Genomic DNA, 19,401 nt, shown 5'->3' with positions numbered 1-19,401 from the left:
AAAAAAAAAAGTTCCCCACCCCTGCCTTAGAGCATTAGGAATGGTCTTGAAATTAAATATTATTAAAAAGGGTAAAAATTAAAAAAAAATATAAAAAAACATACACAAACATATACTGTATAATGTATTTATCTTTAGTTTTGTAATTTCAAGTCATTAAGTTTGATGGACCAAAAGGCAGATAAAAGTAGCATTTAAAAATCCCTTAAAATCCTGTTAAATTGTTAGAAAAGTGGAAAAAGTAAAAACATTCTATAAGCAAATGTAAATAACATGTTTAAAAGTTTTGCATGATGAATAAATAACCAGTCTCTCAGTACATTCACGTGTTGATTTGCAGGAAAAGGCTCATACTGGATATTGCACCACAGCTGCTCAGTGTTGTACCTAACTACTATGGGTGTTCCCAGGCAACTGGTGGCCACTGTTTAGTTTACAGTTGCCAGGCACAGGCCCTTCCCTTGGTGAAGGCTGCTGGAGACTCTTAGTAAGAACTTTCTAAATCTGTAGAAGCTGGTCCAGAATGAGTAACCAAGAAGTAATTACCCTCAATGTGGGAGGCATGACGTTTACCACCCTGCCATCAACGCTTCTGAGATTTTCAGAGTCAAAATTTGCACATATGCTGGATGGCAGCGATCGGGACTTTCGGATTGTCAATGGCCAATATTTTGTGGACCGGGATGGAACTCTGTTCGGCTATATCTTAGATTATCTCAGAACATTACACCTGACTTTGCCTTCAGACTTTTCAGATTATGAAAGACTTCAGAGGGAAGCCGACTTCTACCAGATTCCTTCCTTGGCTGAACAGTTGGGTCAGGAGAGCTTTTATCGTCCCAGAATGGAAATCTTAGAAGTGCGTTTTCTTCTTCAGGAGACCCACGCATTTTTCAGAGTATTCTGTTCGTGTAGCAGCACTATCGAAGCTCTTGCTGATCGTATTGTAATGTATGTAGAGCAGCCGATGGGAGTTCAGGGCTGGAACTTCCCATATGCCTCACAAAAACCCATGGCTCCAATACCTCTACAGCGACCATCACACCATGACATGATGTTTCAGTGTGGGACGGACTACTCAGCTGGAGACCAATTTGGAGCCAGGTAAATTCCACTTTTATTATATTTTATAGAAACATCAGCTGAGCCTGAGCACATCTCATCAGATATATCACCCCATATATAGTTATCATACAAGACAATGTGAGGAGCCCATGCATGAAGGAACACTGGCAGATTTATCAAAATTGTCTAAGGCCACCATAAACTCATTAGATGGCCAAATGATGCTTTAGCCGAGCGTTCGGTTGAGAACCATCTCAACCGACATTCCCATACACAAGAGCACATCCTCACTCCTCTGTTCTTGGAGAAAGCTGGCAGATTGGGCAGAAACGTATCCCAGGGAGAACAATGTGATCGGCAGTCCACAACTCGGCATGTCTGATTGATACCAGAAGTCGGCCAACGTACCCATATACATCAGCAGACTTTAGTTTTATGTATATGGGAGCCTTAAAGGGTCTGTGCACACGTTAAGTATTTGCAGCATTTCTGCACCTAAACTGCATCTTTAGGTAGGAAAATGGAGCCTTAAATAGACTTTTTTTACTTATTTGAATGGGTAAAAACACAAAAAAAACACTGAAAGACTTAACATGCTGCAAACATGAAATTACTTCAAATCTTCAAGAAAAAAAACCAAATATAGCATGTACCTGAGTTTTCAGAAATGTCACTTTACTGGTACAGTGATAGCGTCATTTTTCAAGGCAAAAACAAAGCAAGCTCTAAAAGAAAAGGTTATTGTCCCGAGCAACTAATCAGAGCAATTATCATTTTAACAGCAAAGTTCAACCCCTTCACAAAGGTGGCTGTTCTGGTACATCCAAGGTGTCTGTTCCTTTAATGCTGGCGCGCTTGTGGTTCCCAGCACTGGTTGGCTGATCTGATCTCTAACAGCAGGATTTAACACGCGCTGGCAGGGAGCACACAATTCTGCACCGCCATCACCGGCCTCTTGTCATAATCATAGGGCTCCAATGGGTTGTCATGACAGCTATGCTCAGATGATGACCCCTGTCATGACGTAGTGCCTGTGAATGCCGACAGAACGCTGGCCCTCACAGGAGATCACCATTTCTGCTGATCAAACAGATGCTGAAGTATCACTATGAAAAGCAGAACTGAGAGGACTTGACGCCTGCACTGTCCAAAAGGAGACTAGTAAAATTAAAAAAAAATTAAAAAAAAAAAACAAACAAACTTAACCTCATAACGACGGCCGTACGACTTAAAGCGGCGGCAAAACAGGGTACTTATTCTGTTCCGCCGCTTTAAAGCGGCGGCCCGAAAAAACCCTGTAGCGCCCCCCAGCGACCGAAAATCTCGGGGGTTTCAGCTACCTGGGGTAGCTGAGACCCCCCAGATTATGAATCGGGGTGTTTTTTTTGGACCCCGATCATGTGATCGGCGGTATACACCGTATACCGACGAACACATGAAAAAAAAGAAATGGCCGGTAAAACTGATTTCTTTTTCATCTGACATGATCAAACATGTCAGATGAGAAAGAAATCTAACCCCCTAGTGCCCCCAAAGCCCCCGGTACCGGAGAGTCCCCCCACCCCCACCCCTACCCCCACCGGACATCCAAAATGGCGCCGAAGCGCACAGAAAACTGCCGCCGGCGCCGGCTCTGCAGTCATTTCCCTCCGATCTGAAATGATCAAACATTTCAGATCGGAGGGAAATGTCCTCCCCCTGACCCCTCCTCCGGTCCACCGGAGCCCTCTGGTCACCGGAGCCCCCTCCGGTCTCCAGAGCCGCCTCCCCCCTCCCCCCTCCGGAGCGTGGAAGATGGCGGCGCACAGCGCGCGGCCGCCTTCATTCTGCTCTTTCTGCCGCATGTGACACGTCACATGCGGCAGAAAGGTGTCCCCAGGTCCCACTAGGTCACCCCCCGTCACCCCCCGTCACCCCCCCCCCCAAGCCCCCGGTTATACGTTACCTGTCTGCCGCTCCGGGCCCGCGATCGCCGCCTCCTTCTTCTTCAATGCTGGCGGCGCATGCGCAGACAGCGGCTGTCAGCTGGATCCCTGCAAGCAGGAATCCTGCTGACGTCGCTGATGCACAGGCTCCACTGTGGACCGGGGGAGGGTGAGTGCAGTGATCTGCAGCCACACTCCTCACATGGAGAGGCTGCTGTTCCAGAAAATGGGGGGTACGTTCTGTGAGCGTGCCCCTCATATTCTGGAATGAGGTTACTGCAGGTCACTCTGTCCTAGGTTGGACCGGGGCAGTGTGAGTGCAGTATTCTCAGATTACTGCACCCACACTGCTCATGGAGAGCTTGCTCTTCCAGAAAATGGGGGATACGTTCCCTGAACGTGCCCCCCATATTCTAGAAGATCCAGAGCCGGCGTGGGACCTCCAACATGGATTACAGCGACCGGAATTTCTTTATTTTCAATAAATTGGTAAAAGAGGAATGTTTCGGGGAGTGTTTTTTCAAATAAATTTTTTTTTTGTCTTTTTTTTTTCTATTACTGACTGGGTTAGTGATGTCGGGTATCTGTTCAGATGCCGTGACATCACTAACCCCAGGGCTTGATGCCAGGTGACATTACAGCTGGTATCAACCCCATATATTACCCCGTCTGCCACCGCACCAGGGCGCGGGATGAGCTGGGGCGAAGCGCCAGGATTGGCGCATCTAATGGATGCGCCACTTCTGGGGCGGCTGCGGCCTGCTATTTTTAGGCTGGGAAGAGTCCAATAACCATGGCTCTTCCCACCCTGAGAATACCAGACCCCAGCTGTCCGCTTCACCTTGGCTGGTGATCTAATTTGGGGGGGACCCCACGTTTTGTTTTTTTTTTAAAAAACGCCTGGGGAGCCCTCCAAATTGATCACCAGCCAAGGTGAAGCTGTCAGCTGTGGTTTGCAGGCTACAGCTGTCTGCTTTACCCTAGCTGGCTATCAAAAATAGGGGGGACCCCACGTCGTTTATTTTAATTATTAATTTTTTGGGGGGCTAAATACAAGGCTAGGCACCCTTTAGTGCCACATGAAAGGCACTAAAGGGCGCCAGCTTAGAATATGCAGGGGAATGGGACGTTATATTTGTTTGACATCTATCCATTCATCCATTGTAGCATTTTACGCTGTGTGCCCACAATCAGGGTTTGCAGCGTTTTGGGCGCAGAGTGTTTTCCCTGTGTCCATAACGCTGCGTTGTGCAGTAGAAGCACAGTGGAAGGATTTTTAGAAATCCCATGCCCAATGTGCTTCTTTTCTCCGCAGCATAAACCGACCTGTGGCGCAGCTTCCCGAGCCTCAGCATGTCAATTTATGCTGCGGAGATGAGTGTTCTCTGCAGGTAGCATAGAGCTCCACAGCGGCCTGAACCCAAATCGTGGGCATGGGCAGCTGCGTTCTCCCGTGGACAACACTCACATCTCTGCAGGAGGCTGACACTGTGTACTAGATACCGTGTCGCTGGATCATGGCCACATAGCCTAACAGTGAGACATTTGTTGCTACAGCAACATTTTTGTGAAGTACCTGTGGATTCAAAATGCTTACTATACTCCTGAATAAAATCCAGTTTCCAAAATGGGGTCACTTGTGGGGGTTTTCTGATGTATAGGTACCCAAGGGGCCCTGCAAATGTGACATGGTGCCCGCAATTTATTTCAACTTTTCCAGAATTCAAATGGTGCTCCCTCCATTCCAAGCCCTCTCATTTATCCAAACAGAGGTTTTTGGCCACATGTGGGGTATCCCTGTGCTCATAAGACATTGGATAACAACCTGTGGGGTCCACGGTTTGTTGTTGTCTCTTGAAAAAGTGAGAAATTTGATGCTAAAGCAACAGTTTTGTGAAAAAAATGAAAATTTTCAATATGGCAACCTAAGCTTATCAAATTCTGTGAAGTACTCGTGGATTCAAACTGCTCACTATACACCTTGATAAAAGCCTTGAGGTGTCTTGTTTCCAGAATGAAGTCACTTGTGGGGGACCGCCACTGTTTAGGCACCTCAGGGGCTCTCCAAATGCAACCTGGCGTCCGCTATTGATTCCAGCCAATTTTGCAGTCAAATGGCACTCCTTCCCTTCCGAGCCCTGCCATGCGCCCAAACAGTTGATTTCCACCACATATAAGGTATCGCCAAACTCAGGAGAAATTGCACAATAAATATTATGCTGAATTTTTTCCTTTTACTCTTGTAAAAAAAAAAAAGCTACCTGGTTGAAATAACAATTTTGTGGTAAAATTTTATTTTTTTTTTTTCATGGCTCAACGTTATAAAATTCTGTGAAGCACCTGGGGGTTCAGGGTACTCACCAAACATCTAGATAAATTCCTTGAGGGGCCTAGTTTCCAAAATGGGGCCACTTGTGCGGGGTTTCTGCTGTTTAGGTACCTTAGGGGACCTCCAAATGCGACATGGTGCCCGCAATCTTTTTCAGCCAAATTTCCTTTCTAAAATTCAAATATTGCTCCTTTCGTTCCAAGCCCTCCCATTTGTCGAAACAAAGGTTTCAGACCACATGTGAGGTATCACCGCGCTCATAAAAAAGTGGTTAACAAACCTTGAGGTCAAATTTTTGGAATTACCTCTTGAAAAAGTGAGAAAATTGATGCTAAAGCAACATTTTTGAGAAAATTATTAAAATTTTCAATATGACAACGTAACGTTAACAAAATCTGTGAAGTACCTGTGGATCCAAAATGCTCACTATACCCCTAGATAGAAGCCTTGAGGGGTCTAGTTTCCAAAATGGTGTCACTTGTGAGGGATTTCTTCTGTTTAGGTACCTTAGCGGACCTGTAAATGCAACATGGTGCTCGCAATCTATTTCAGCCAAATTTGCTTTCCAAAATTCAAATATTGCTCCTTCTGTTCCGAGCCCTCCCATTTGTCCAAACAGAGGTTTCTGACCACATGTGGGGTATCGACGCGCTCATAAGAAAGTGGGGAACAAGTTTTGAGGTCCATTTTGTTGTGTTATTTCTTCTAAAAGTGAATAAATTTGGGTTAGAGCAACATTTTTAGGTAAAATTTAATTTTTGCTTTTTTTCATTCCACATTGCTTTTGTTCATGTGAAGCACCTGAAGGGTTAATAAACTTCTTGAATGTGGTTTTGAGTACTTTGGGGGGTGCAGTTTTTAGAATGGTGTCACTTTTGGGTATTTTCTGTCATCTAGGCCTATTGAAGTCACTTCAAATGTGATGTGGTCCCTAAAAAACTGGTTTTGTAAATTTTGATGTAAAAATGAGAAATTGCTGATAAACTTTGAACCCCTCTAACTTCCTAACGAAAAAAAATTTTGTTTCCAAAATTGTGCTGATGTAAAGTAGACATGTGGGAAATGTTATTTATTAACTATTTTGTGTCACAGAAATCTCTGGTTTAACGGTATAAAAATTCAAAAGTTGAAAATTGCTAAATTTTCAAAATTTTTGCCAATATTCAATTTTTTTCATAAATAAACACAAAAAATATTGTCCTAAATTTGGTACTAACATGAAGTCCAATATGTGACGAAAAAACAATCTCAGAATCACCGGGATCCGTTGAAGCGTTCCAGAGTTATAACCTCATGAAGTGACACTGGTCAGAATTGCAAAATTTGGTCTGGTCATTAAGGTGAAAATTAGCTCCGTCACTAAAGGGTTAAAAAAAGTTTAAATTCCCCCCTTTTGACCCACTGAAAATAAAATTAATAAATAAATTAAAAATATACCCATTTGGTATTGCCACGATCAGAAATGCCCGATCTAGAAAAATATAAAATGAATCGGATCAGTAAGAGACGCAACAAGAAAAGAATCAAAATGCCAGAGTTACGTTTTGTTTTGTTTTTTTGGTTGCTCGCCGCAACAATGCAATAACAGGCAATCATAACAGCGCACCTACCCAAAAATAATTTTAAAAATGCCAACTCAGAATGCAAAAACTAAAAACTGTAACTGAGCCCTAGATTCCAAAAAACGAGAACACTACAGGTCTCAGAAAAAAGCGACAAAAGTGCAATTTTTTTTTTTTTGGACAAATGTCAATTTTTTTTTTGCACTACTTAAATAAAAGTAAAACTATACATGTTTGGCATCTACGAACTTGTACTGACCTGAGGAATCATACTGCCAGATCAGTTTTATCATATAGTGAACATGGTAAATAAAAACAAGAACAATTGTGGAATTACACTTTTTTTTTTTGCAATTTTACTGTACTTGGAATTTTCTTCAATACAATATGGGGCAGAATGAATGGTGTTATTCAAAAGTACAGACCTCACATGGCTACATTGACAGAAAAAAAAAGAAAAAAAAGTTATGGCTCTTGGAAGGAAGAAAAAAAAAAAAAATAAAAAAATCACTGCGTGGTGAAGGTCTTAAAGCACCACTCCAATAATTTTGTTTTGTTTTTCAGCCCTGGAATGGAACTTTAAATCTAAGGCTATGTGCCCACGGGAGCTCGCACCTGCGGATGTATCCGCAGGTACGTCCGCTGGTTTCCCGCAGCAGCTCCTCGGAATCCGCAGCTATACATAGCTGCGGGATTCCAGCAAAATATCTGCGGAAAACCTGAGGACATTCATGCGACTTACCTGCGGAAGTCCCGGCCTCTATCTCCGTAGTGGAGAGGCGGGATTTTCGCAGGTAATTCCGCAGGAATAATTGACATGCAGTGATGTGCGGCTGTGGGACATCCGCAGCATATTCCGCAGCCGCACATACCGCAGCATGGACACAGACACTCCCCATGTCCCATAGGGTAACAAGGGGAGTGTCTACTTGCTAAAACCTGCGGCTTTATCTAGAAAATCCAGATAAATCCGCAGGTTTTCGGCGGCAAATTCTGCAGGTACAGAGTCCCGTGGGCACATTGTCTTAGTCCCGTGCAATAAACTTACCTTCCGCTGTCTTTACCTTTTACCAATGCTGCTCCAGTTCCACGGCGCTATCTTATGCCCTTAACTTCTGACTGGTCAGAAGTTACGTCACAAGCTCCCAACACAACTATGAGAGCCAGAAAAAGTCCCCCATAGTTTTGTAACCTCCAACACGTTCCATGAAACATTGGAGCTGCCGGTGGGTCAAACTGAAGAAGACCAACAGGAGTGACGCTGAAAACAGATATATGAAGACACCAGAGGGGGAGTATAAGGCCGCTTTCAGAAGTGTTTAATCAGGTACCAGTCACACGCATGGTTATGGTAACACGTGTGACATACGTGTCACACGTATGCAAACACGGATCGGGTAAAACACATATCTCTGTAATGAAAAGATGTTCTAGATTTACCTGTATCCAGCGATGCTGCCTCCCGCTCGTGACCCCCGCTCATTATTTTCATTGGTTATTCACTGCCTGAGGATTTGGAAGCCGGAGCATCGCGGGGACAGCGCCGACAATACAGCAGAGGACAGCACCGCCGGGGACATCGCCGGTGACAGGTGAGTATACAGCAGTTTGTGCAGTGACATCCAGGGGGGTCATCGGAATTCCCAATGAACTCTCATGAACCCCTGGAAGTCACCATCGTGACACTTGCTGTAGCGCAGTTGTTGCAGGGGTGTCAGCAGGAGGTCATCAGAGTTCATTGGGAAATCAGATGACCTCCTGGACGTCCCTGCACACACACTGCTGGCAGGATACTCACCTGTCACTAGCGATGTCCCCAGCGATGCTGTTCCCGGCGGTGAGGTCTCCAGCGCTGTCACCGCGATGCCCCTGCTCCCAGCTGCTCACTGCGGTGAATAATCAATGAAAATAATGAGCGGGGGTCAGGAGCAGGAGAAAGCATCGCTGGATACAGGTAAATATAGAAAATCTATTTAAAAACTCTTGTTTTCTCAGGTACGTGACACACGGATCACATCAGTGTGCGGTCCGTGTGACACCCATGCTGCCGGAGAAAAAACGGGCTCGTCTGTGTGAAATAGCGGGGCCACACGGTCCGTGTGAAAACACGGCCGTGTGAGAGTGCACAATAGGGTAACATGGGTACGTGTGACATCCGTGTTAAAAACAGATGTCACACGTACCTAGAACACAGACGCCTGAAACCAGCCTAAGGCTATGTGCGCACGTTGCGTAAATACATGCAGTTACGCTGCGCTTTGTAGTGCAGCGTAACTGCATGCGTCCTGCGTCCCCTGCATAATCTATGGAGATTGTGCAGGAGCCGTGCGCACGTGGCGTCTTAGAGCGCAGATCTTCAGCTGCTGCCCGAAGCGCGCGTTCTAAGTGACATGTCACTTCTTCCGTGCGCTTTGCCGGCAACCCCTGCTCTGTCTATGGCAGGAGCTGCAGTCAGAGCGCACGTTCTCGCCGGCACCATGCACTTCAGAACGGAGCTTTTCAGCTGCGCTCTGAAGCGCACCTTTTAGGTGCGGTGCAGAGCGCACACGTGCGCACATAGCCTTAGGCTATGTGCGCACTAGAAAAATGATTTTTCTTAAGGAATTTCTTGAGTGAAGGATTAGCGCACCTGCGTTAAAATAACGCACCAATAACACAGGTAATAACGCATGCGTTATTACTGCGTTTTGGTGCGTTTTTTTTTGCAGGTTCCCTGTGTTTTTGAATGCTTTTAAACAGCTACTTTAGCAGATAATATATAGAGAGATAGAGAGGATACATAGATAATAGATACATACATAGATACAGATAAATAGATAATAGAGGGATAGATATTCCAGCTTTATTTATGATGTGATAAAAAAATATAAAAAAATATTAAAAAAAAAAATCCCTTTTGTTGCCAGTTTCCGAGAGCCAGTTTTTAAATCATGCTATTTTGGAGTAGATACAATGTTTTGATCGCCTTTAAATACAGTGGACCCTCGGTTTACGAGTAACTTGGTGTGCGAGTATTTCGCTATACGAGCAAAGCTTGCTGTAAATTTGTAACTCAGTTTACGAGCAAGCTTTGCTGTACAAGCAAATCCTCACCGCACACACTTCCAGTTCCGTACATCCACCGCGCTCTGACCCGCTCTTGCAGTCCGCACAAACACACACACACACACATTATGCTCACCTTCCTTACCTTCCGTTCCCTCTCCGGCCTCCTGGTTCTTGTAGTCCGCCGGTACATGATGTTTATCGAGTAACCATCGCGACGATTGAGGAACTTCCGCTGCCAGACGCTTCTCAAAGGCAGCGCGCTGATCAATCAGAGGCAAGAGTTCTCCTGCGCATGACGTGGGCGCTGTCAGCGGAAGCTCCGGCATCGGTCACGATGGTTACCTAATACACATCCTGTACCAGCGGACTATAATAACAAGCAGGCCGGCAAGGGAACGGAATGTAAGGTGAGCATAATGTGTGTGTTTGTGTATGTTTGTGTGGAACGAATTGTCTGAGCTTCCATTATTTCCTATGGGAAATCTTGCTTTGCTAAACGAGTAACTTGGTTTACAGGCACACTCCCAGAACGGATTGTTCTCGTAAATCAAGGTTCCACTGTATATTGTTTGCATTGTTGCGGTAGCTGAAACAAAAAAAACCCCCACAAAATTGTGGCATTTTGATTTTTTTTCTCATTACGCCATTTACAAATAGAATGGACTTTTAGGGCCACAGCGATACCAAATGTGTATTTTTTGTTATTTTTCCCATGGGGAAAAGGGGGGTGAATTGAATATTTTATTTATTTTGCAATCATATTTGTTTGCTCCCTTTAGAGGAATTGAACCAGTGATCATCTGATCGATTGTACTATGCATATACCGCAATCCACAGTATTGTTGTATATAGTATAAATAATGGTATCATATGAACACCAGCCACAAGCTGGCTTTCTCAGGAATACGGCCATGACAAGCACAGGGGGCAGAGCCGTGGCTATCACGGCAACCCATCGGTGCCCTGTGCTCACACCAAAAAGTGATTAGAAAGATGCAAGTATGCCAGTGTGCTGTAAATACTGCTGTCACAGATTGCCAGTGGCATTTAACAGGTTAACAGCCATCCGTGTGGCGTCCATTTTTTTACAGATACATTACCATTCCGTAAATGGTCCTGTAAATGATTGCAGACTAGCTGTGAAAAAACCCCCAAAATAAACAACATTGCATATGGATGCTAGGTAAGAAACAAAAAAACAAAAACAAATAGACAAAACGTGCACATTCACATGATATATGGAATACCAAACGGATTTAATTTGTCCAACTTTTGTGGATGAGAATGGGGCAGATTTTTCATACACCAGTGTGAGAGTATCCCAACTATGGAACTTTTCATAGTAATTACAAACCCAATTGTTCAAAGGAGAAAAAGTCCAATAATATCCAAAATATAAAACACCTTTTAATAAGTATAAACTAAAGGCCGCTTTACACGCTGCAATATCATGACCGATATCGCTAGCGTGGGTACCCGCCCCCATCGGTTGTGCGACACGGGCAAAAATCGCCCAAACCCGTCACTACTTACCTGCCTAGCGACGTCGCTGTGACCGGCGAACCGCCTCCTTTCTAAGGGTGCGGTTCGTTCAGCATCACAGCAACGTCACAGCTGCGTCACTGAACCGCCGCCCAATAGAAGCGGAGATTAGCGACTGGAACATGCCACCCACCTCCTTCCACATTGCGGGCGGGCGGCAGGTAAGGTGAGGTTCCTCGTTCCTGCGGTGTCACACGGAGCGATGTGTGCTGCCTCAGGAACGAGGAACAACTTCGTTACTGCAGCAGCAACGATATTAGAGAATGGACCCCCCATTTCACCGATGAGCGATTTTGCAACGATGCAAAAATCACTCAAAAGGTGTCACACGCAACCGCATCGCTAAAGCAACCGGATGTGCGTCACAAATTCCGTGACCCCAACGAGATCACTTGAGCGATGTCGCAGCGTGTAAAGCGGCCTTTAGAGTTAGCCAATAAAGTGACAAAGGGAATCCATCAACGCGTTTATACTACCTTATCTGGGAGCAGCATAATGTAGGGACAAATCCTGAATCCAACGATGGATCACTTAGTTCAATGGATGCAGCGGTTTTGACAATTTTTCAATTTAGCATGCAGCAGAGGGGAGAAACCTGCCCCCGTGCACACCGGGCTCTCTATAGACATTACGCATAGACAGTGAGCATGTGTTGCACGGTCTGTTTTAGACATCCGTATGACCATCCATGTTTCCATGTTAGTACCCATGACATCCGTGTGCCAGCTGTCAGTGTGACCAATAAAAACACGCATGATACGGAAATTAATTTTTATGTGCAAAACCAGAAAAATTATAAATGCTAGATAGATACAGTAGATAAATGCAGTGGATAGAGATAGATACAATAGAGATATTTAGGACATAGATAGATAGCCTGGTTATCCAAAATAGAGGGGATCCTACGATTTTTTTTTTTTTTATAAAAAACAAAACACAGCCAAGGGCCAGCAGACAAATGGGAGCTGATATTTTTAGGGTGGGAAGGGCCATTGTTATTTGGCCCTTCCCAGCCTAAATATAGGCTTGCAGTCAGGTCAGAGGTGGCTCATCTATTAGATCCGCCAAATCTGGCGCAGTACTCTGCTCTTCCCGTTGCCCTAGTGTGGTGTTAAATGGGGTAATATATTTGGTTGATGCCAGGTGGCATCAAGCTTTGGTATTAGTAACTCGTAGGAGTCTAGAAGACATCCCCATTACTAATCCAGTAAAAACATTAAAAAAAAATATTTATATAAAACACCCCCCCCCCCCAATTACAGCCCTCGTTCAAAAATTAAAAATATAATTGGGAAAAAAAAAGTCAGCCGTAATCCATAGCGATGTCCCACAACGTTCCCCAAAAGTGACCCTAAAAGACAAAATGGGAAAATGATTAAAAGACAAGAGACACACCCTCAGTCACCAATTTATTACCCTGCTAAAACCTTAAACTATGGTCCCACATAATCCAAAAGGAAGTCTCACGACATTCCAAGATTCACTGTCCCAGCCAATGAAGAACAGATCGTTCCAAATTGGCAGGGAGATCAATCGCTGCACATTCACATACTGGTGTTGTGAGAATCACTAGTGAACAGATGACCTCAGGAGGTCACCCCAGGTCACTGCAGCGGGTCACACAGCAGTGTATGAGCGGCTGCGGGCAGGGAAGAGCGGTGACAATGTGAATTCACCACAGTTCAATTAACGCAAGAGCAAAGGGCATTGAACAGCAGTGTGATAGCGCAGTGACTGCCCTCCCTGCCAATGAAGATCCAGCTGTTCTTCAATGTCTGGGACAGTGAATCTTGGAACGTTGTGGGACCTCCTTTTTTGGATTATGTCAGACCGTGGATTAGGGTTTTTGCAGGGTAATAAATTGGTGAAAGAAAGTAGTCTTAATAAATTCTCTTTTTTATGTCTTTTAGGTTCGCTTTTGGGGAATATTGTGGGATATCGCTTTGGATTATGGCAAACTTTTAAAATAAATTGATGAAAGAGGGCTGTAGTCAGGGGGTGTTTGTGCAAATATTTTTTTTAATATTTCTACTGGATTAGTAATAGGGATATCTGCTAGACGCCCACCCATTACTAATACCAGGGATTGATGGCAGCTGGCAATTCACAGCCAGCATCAACCCCATATTTTACCCAGCTTCCAACCACACCAGGGCAATGGGAATAGCCGAGTACAGTGTCACATTTGGCCCATCTTCTAGCTGCGCCATCTCTGGAGTGACTGCGGGCTGCTATTGTTAGGCTGGGAAGGGCCAAATAACCATGGCTTTTCCCACCCTAAAAATATCAGCCTTCAGTTGTCTGCAGTCTCTTAGCTGGTTTTCAAAAAAGAAAAAAAAAAAAAAAAAAAAAAGGGGGGGGGGCGGAATAAGGGACGGGACTATGCAGTTTAAATTTTTTTTAAATAAAAAAAAAAAAAAAAAAGCCTGGGATATTTTGGATAACTAGCCAATGTACAGCTGACAGCTGGGGGTTGCAGCCCGCAGCTGGCAGTGTACCTGTGCTAATTATGAAAAGGGGTAGGGATCCTACGTCATTTTTTTTTTCTAAAATTAGTCATTCATTCTAAGTAGCTGTATACTCTCTCTCTCAATCTATATATTCTATTATATCTAGCATTTATCTTTCATTTATCTAGTTTTGCAGATAGTTTACACATTAAAAACCAAAAAAACAAAATATTACAGAAATCTTTTTTTCCAGTACGTGGCACACTGATTCCATCAGTTTGATGTCTGCATTTGACCAGTGCTGCCGGCAAAAAGCTGATCACAGGCAGGTGTTTTACAGGGACACAGCCAGGTGAAAACACCAGAGGTGTGAAGAGCTCTATTAACTTTAATTAGTATGCATGTGAACGTGACACTGGCAGGTGTCAAAACGGACACCACACGGACTGGAGACACAGAGGTGTGAAGGAGGCCTAAAATAGGTGATCAAGCAACTAAAAAGGAACAGTCAGTGGGCTGCAGCTGATTTCTATTAATGCCTTGCCAGTCAATATGGTGAGTGCTTTCCTAGCAACCTAATCTGTTTATGTGGCTTTACTGCTACTCTATAGCCCTGATCATTAGTGCAACAACATCATCATACAGACTTTTGGAAAATAGGTTTCATTAGTTGATAATAGCTATAAAAATAGGGGGATTTCAGTGCACTTACATCAGTTCTGATCAATATAGAACAGTAACTTTTTGTTTTAGCTAGATTGGATTGTTAGCTACCGATAAAAATGCAACCATTCTTTTATTCTAGGGCTAAGCATCTTTATTGTGCACCATTGGTAACTGCTGCATACCCCACACATTAATTTCTTTACATTGTGTGCAGAATTATTAGGCCAATGAGTATGTTGCTCACATGATACTTTTTATACATGTTGCCCTACTCCAAGCTGTATAGTAAGTAAATCAGGTGATGGGCATCTCTGTATTGAGGAGGGGTTGGGTGTAATGACATCAACACCCTATATAAGGCAACTTCCTTTCCTTTGGCAAAATGGGTCAGAAGAGAGATTTGACGGGCTCTGAAAAAGTCCACAATCGTGAGATGTCTTGCAGAGGGATGCAGCAGTCTTAAAATTGCCAAACTTTTGAAGCGTGATCACTGAACAATCAAACGTTTCATGGCAAATAGCCAACAGGGTCACAAGAAGCGTGTTGGGCAAAAAAAGGCGCAAAATAACTGCCCATGAATTGAGGAAAATCAAGCCGGAAGCTGCCAAAATGCGATTTGCCACCAGTTTGGCCATATTTCAGAGCTGCAACGTTACTGGAGTATCAAAAAGCACAAGGTGTGCCATACTCAAGGACATGGCCAAGGTAAGTAAGGCTGAAAATGGACCACCTTTGAACAAGAAACATAAGATAAAACGTCAAGACTGGGCCAAGAAATATCTTAAGACTGATTTTTCAAAGGTTTTATGGACTGATTAAATGAGAGTGACTCTTGATGGGCCAGATGGATGGGCCAGAGGCTGGATCAGTAAAGAGCAGAGAGCTCCACTCCGACTCAGACGCCAGCAAGGTGGAGGTGGGGTACTGGTATGGGCTGGTATCATCAAAGGTGAACTTGTGAGACATTTTCGGGTTGAGGATGGAGTGAAGCTCAACTCCCAGACCTACTGCCAGTTTCTGGAAGACAACTTCTTCAAGCAGTGGTACAGGAAGAAGTCTGTATCGTTCAAGAAAAACATGATTTTCATGCAGGACAATGCTCCATCACATGCATCCAACTACTCCACAGCGTGGCTGGCCAGTAAAGGTCTAAAAGATGAAAAATAATTACATGGCCCCCTTGTTCACCTGATCTGAACCCCATAGAGAACCTGTGGTCCCTCAAAATGTGAGATGTACGGGGAGGGAAAACAGTACACCTCTCGGAACAGTGTCTGGGAGGCTGTGGTGGCTGCTGCACGCAATGTTGATCGTAAACAGATCAAGCAACTGACAGAATCTATGGATGGTAGGCTGCTGAGTGTCATCAGACAGACAGGTGGCTATATTGGTCACTATTTTTTTGGGATTTTGTTTTTGCATGTCAGAAATGTTTATTTCTAAATTTTGTGCAGTTATATTGGTTTACCTGGTGAAAATAAACAAGTGAGATGGGAATATATTTGGTTTTTTATTAAGTTGCCTAATAATTCTGAACAGTAAGTTACCTGCACCAACAGATATCCTCCTAAGATAGCCAAAGCTAAAAAAAAACCAAAACTCCAACTTCCAAAATATTAAGCTTTGATATTTATAAGTCTTTTGAGTTGATTGAGAACATAGTTGTTGATCAATAAAAAAAAAAAAAAATCCTCTAAAATACAACTTTCCTAATAATTCTGCTCACTGTGTAGTTCGGATCATATGGGAAATGTCATTTGGAAAACTGGTATTGTGTCCTGCTGTTATTCCTCCTGGAAATGCATAAACTGAGCATCAATCTTGGGTTTCCTTACACACAGACCCTGTCAGCATTGACTGAACTGCACAGAAATACCATTCCCATTGTGGTGTAATCTATTAAAGGAAATCTGATGCCAGGTGTTGGCTACCTCATCTGACAGCAGCATAATGAAGGGAAAGAGACCCCGATTCCAGTGATGTGTCACTTAGTTTACTGGGTGGAGCAGTTGAATTCTCTAGTGTAACAGCCAGCATGTGCCTGTAAACAGCCACAGGTGGATCCCACTGCTTCCCAGAATATTCTGTTTTGGTTTTCCCCAGCACTACAATACATTCCCAAACACGTGGGAATTAATTCTGTTAACCTTTTGTGCTCACGAGATACAATTTGCAGAGGGGGAGGGGGGGCTGGGAAGGACCCGAAAAAGTTAAAATCCCTGAAAGTTGAAATCTCTCTTCTTTTGCCCCACTGAAAATACAATCGTTAAAAAAAACATTGGTATTGTAGTGTTCAGAAATGCCCTATCAAAATATAAAAATCAATTAATCTGATTGGTACACTGCATGACCAGAAAAAAGAAAAAAAAATATTCCAAACCCCCCAAAATTACATTTTTTGGTCACTGCAACATTTCTTTAAAATACAATAACAGGTGATCGAAACATCACATCTACTCAAATATGGTACAATTAAAACAGTCAGCCCAAGACAAGCTAAGCCATCACTGAGCCCCAGGTCACAAAAAAATGAGAACTCTACAGGTCTCGAAAAATAGCGACAAAAGCACAATCCTTTTTTGGGACAAAGTTCAGAATTATTTTTTTTTTTCCCCCCTTAGGTAAAAGTATACACGTTTGGCATCTACAAACTCCTACCGACCTGAAGCATCATACGGACATCAGTTTTACCATATAGTGAATATGGTGAATTAGTGAAATTCCACATTTGGATTTTTTTTCCCGTTTTCCAGTACACTATATAGTAAAACGAATGGTTTCATTCAAAAGTACAACTTGTTCCGCAAAAAAAGAAACCCTGAAATGGCAATATTGACAGAAAAGTAAAACAGTTATGGCTCTCAGAAGGGAGGAGGAAAAAATGAAAAAGTAATATCACCTGGGGGTGAATGGTTTAAACGCGCTTGAACTTGTTTTTTGTTCAGTAATGGAGTCTTGTGTGGTGAGCGTGCATACACGCCATGGAGGTGGAGTGCATTACTTATGGTTTTCCTTTGAAACAATTCTACCTGCTGACTGCAGGTCTTTCCTTAGTTCTCCACAGTTGATTCTTGGCTCTTGGACAACTCTTTGAGAATTCTTTCCACTCCTCTGTCTGAAATCTTGCAGGGAGCACCTGGTCGTGGCCAGTTTGTGGTGAAATGACGTTATTTCCACTTGGGGATTATGGCCCCAACAGTGCTCCCTGGAAACTTCAGTAGTCTATAACCAATGCCATCAGTATGCTTTCCAACAATAAAGTAGGGAAGATCTGGAGACCGCTCACTGGTTTTACCAATCATGAGATGTTTCTTTGTTTGGCACCTTGGAAACGAGACACCTTTTATAGGCCATTAGTGGAATTAGCTGATATTTTTCATTAAGTGGCAGGATTGCTTTCTAATTACCAATAGGTTTCAAATGGTGTCTTGACTTTTCACCTCAGTTTCTACATGTATTCAATACTTTATCCTGGGGTCATTTTTCATACAAAACTTTAATTTCTGGACATCTATAGTTTTTTGTATTTTTGCCTGTCTGGACTGGTTGGGTTGTTAACAACATCTGTTGAGAATTTCATGTCAATAACACCTTTAGAAATATATTTACTTAGAAAATTGGTGAAGTGTTCAATACTTATTTCACAGGCTGTATATTTATTACTCAGGGAGCAGCAGGATTATACCAAGAGCAAATCAGTCACTTTTGAATAGGTCCTCTTTAAGATACCAATAGCTCAAAATTTAACACAGAAATGGCATGCCGTAGGAAATCCATTCTAATGACAGTGTGACCAGGGTCTAAAACTACAATAATTCTTTGAGTGGCTGTTGAGATAATATATTTATAAAAAAAAACAAAAACAAATTAACAATACGATTTGCCACAGGTATGTCTCCATAAAACCAGACCAGAGGAAACTACTACATGGAACCAATGTTCTGGGGCTGCTCCTGGATATCCTGCTCCGAGATGGCTTCAGCCTTGTGAGCACCAGAGCGGTGTCAGCAGAAGATAAAGTGGAGTGCTATACATTCGAGAGGAAGAAGAGGCCAGAAGTCTTAAGCATTACAGAAAACACAAAACCTGAAAAAAATGTCACTGTGCAAATTAAACCCGTTAAAAACAAAAAGAAATAAAAAGCAAAATGTCAAAGTTATGGACTTTGTTTTTTGGCACAGTCCTAATTAGAGAAGGAGCATAGTGATGATTGAGCACTACTATGCTCAGTACTTGATAAAAGCAATTGAATATTCATGACTCGAGCACCCACATATAATGGAAGTCAATAGGAGACTCAAGGTTATTTCCAGAAGACTTCCCAGAAAAATGCTCGAGACTTCCATTATACTAGGGTGCTTGAGTCACGAACAATTCGAGCATCTAACTGCTCTTAAATGAGTACCGAGCACGAGTATTGTAGTGCTTGCTCATCACTAATTGACAGCTCTCAGCATGCACAGGGAAGGTTATAAATCACGGCATTGGACCACCCACTGGATTCATGCACAGAATGCACACTAGGCTGGAGTCACACTTGCGAGTGACTCGCATCAGCATCACCCGGCACGGCAGCACTCTCCTGAAAGGAGCGAGTCGGCTGCATGTAATTCTATGTAGCTGAGATGCTCCTGTCCAGAGAGTGTGTGGCCATGCCAGGTGATGCCGATGCGAGTCACTCGCATGTGTGACTCCGGCCTTATACTGAAACGTTTCCCAATCTGATCAGCTACTTCTAATCCATAATACTCTGCCTGCAGTTCAAATAGCATTTTCATCATGTCAGGGTCCTTTTAAAAAGGGAATCTGGCAGC

The 19,401-nt window shown here is 43.4% G+C and overlaps 1 protein-coding gene across 1 annotated transcript; it reads left to right on the top strand.

Annotated features, from left to right (window-relative positions):
* Nucleotides 1-523: 523 nt before the first annotated feature.
* Nucleotides 524-18,841, top strand: KCNRG (potassium channel regulator). The gene is made up of 2 exons (XM_075334567.1): nucleotides 524-1,104; nucleotides 18,477-18,841. The coding sequence occupies exons 1-2, from the start codon at nucleotides 524-526 to the stop codon at nucleotides 18,724-18,726; spliced, it is 831 nt and encodes a 276-aa protein (XP_075190682.1). The 3' UTR covers nucleotides 18,727-18,841.
* The last annotated feature ends 560 nt before the right edge of the window (nucleotides 18,842-19,401 follow it).

The sequence above is a fragment of the Anomaloglossus baeobatrachus genome, chromosome 2 (genome assembly GCF_048569485.1).
Source record: "Anomaloglossus baeobatrachus isolate aAnoBae1 chromosome 2, aAnoBae1.hap1, whole genome shotgun sequence".
Lineage (NCBI taxonomy): Eukaryota > Metazoa > Chordata > Amphibia > Anura > Aromobatidae > Anomaloglossus > Anomaloglossus baeobatrachus.
This window is presented reverse-complemented; position numbering and strand designations above follow the sequence as displayed.

Coding starts and splice junctions, on each gene's coding strand:
- KCNRG (XM_075334567.1), top strand. CDS start 524: ATGAGTAACCAAGAAGTAATTACCCTCAATGTGGGAGGCATGACGTTT. Junction 1,105..18,476: donor GGAGACCAATTTGGAGCCAG/GTAAATTCCACT, acceptor GATTTGCCACAG/GTATGTCTCCATAAAACCAG.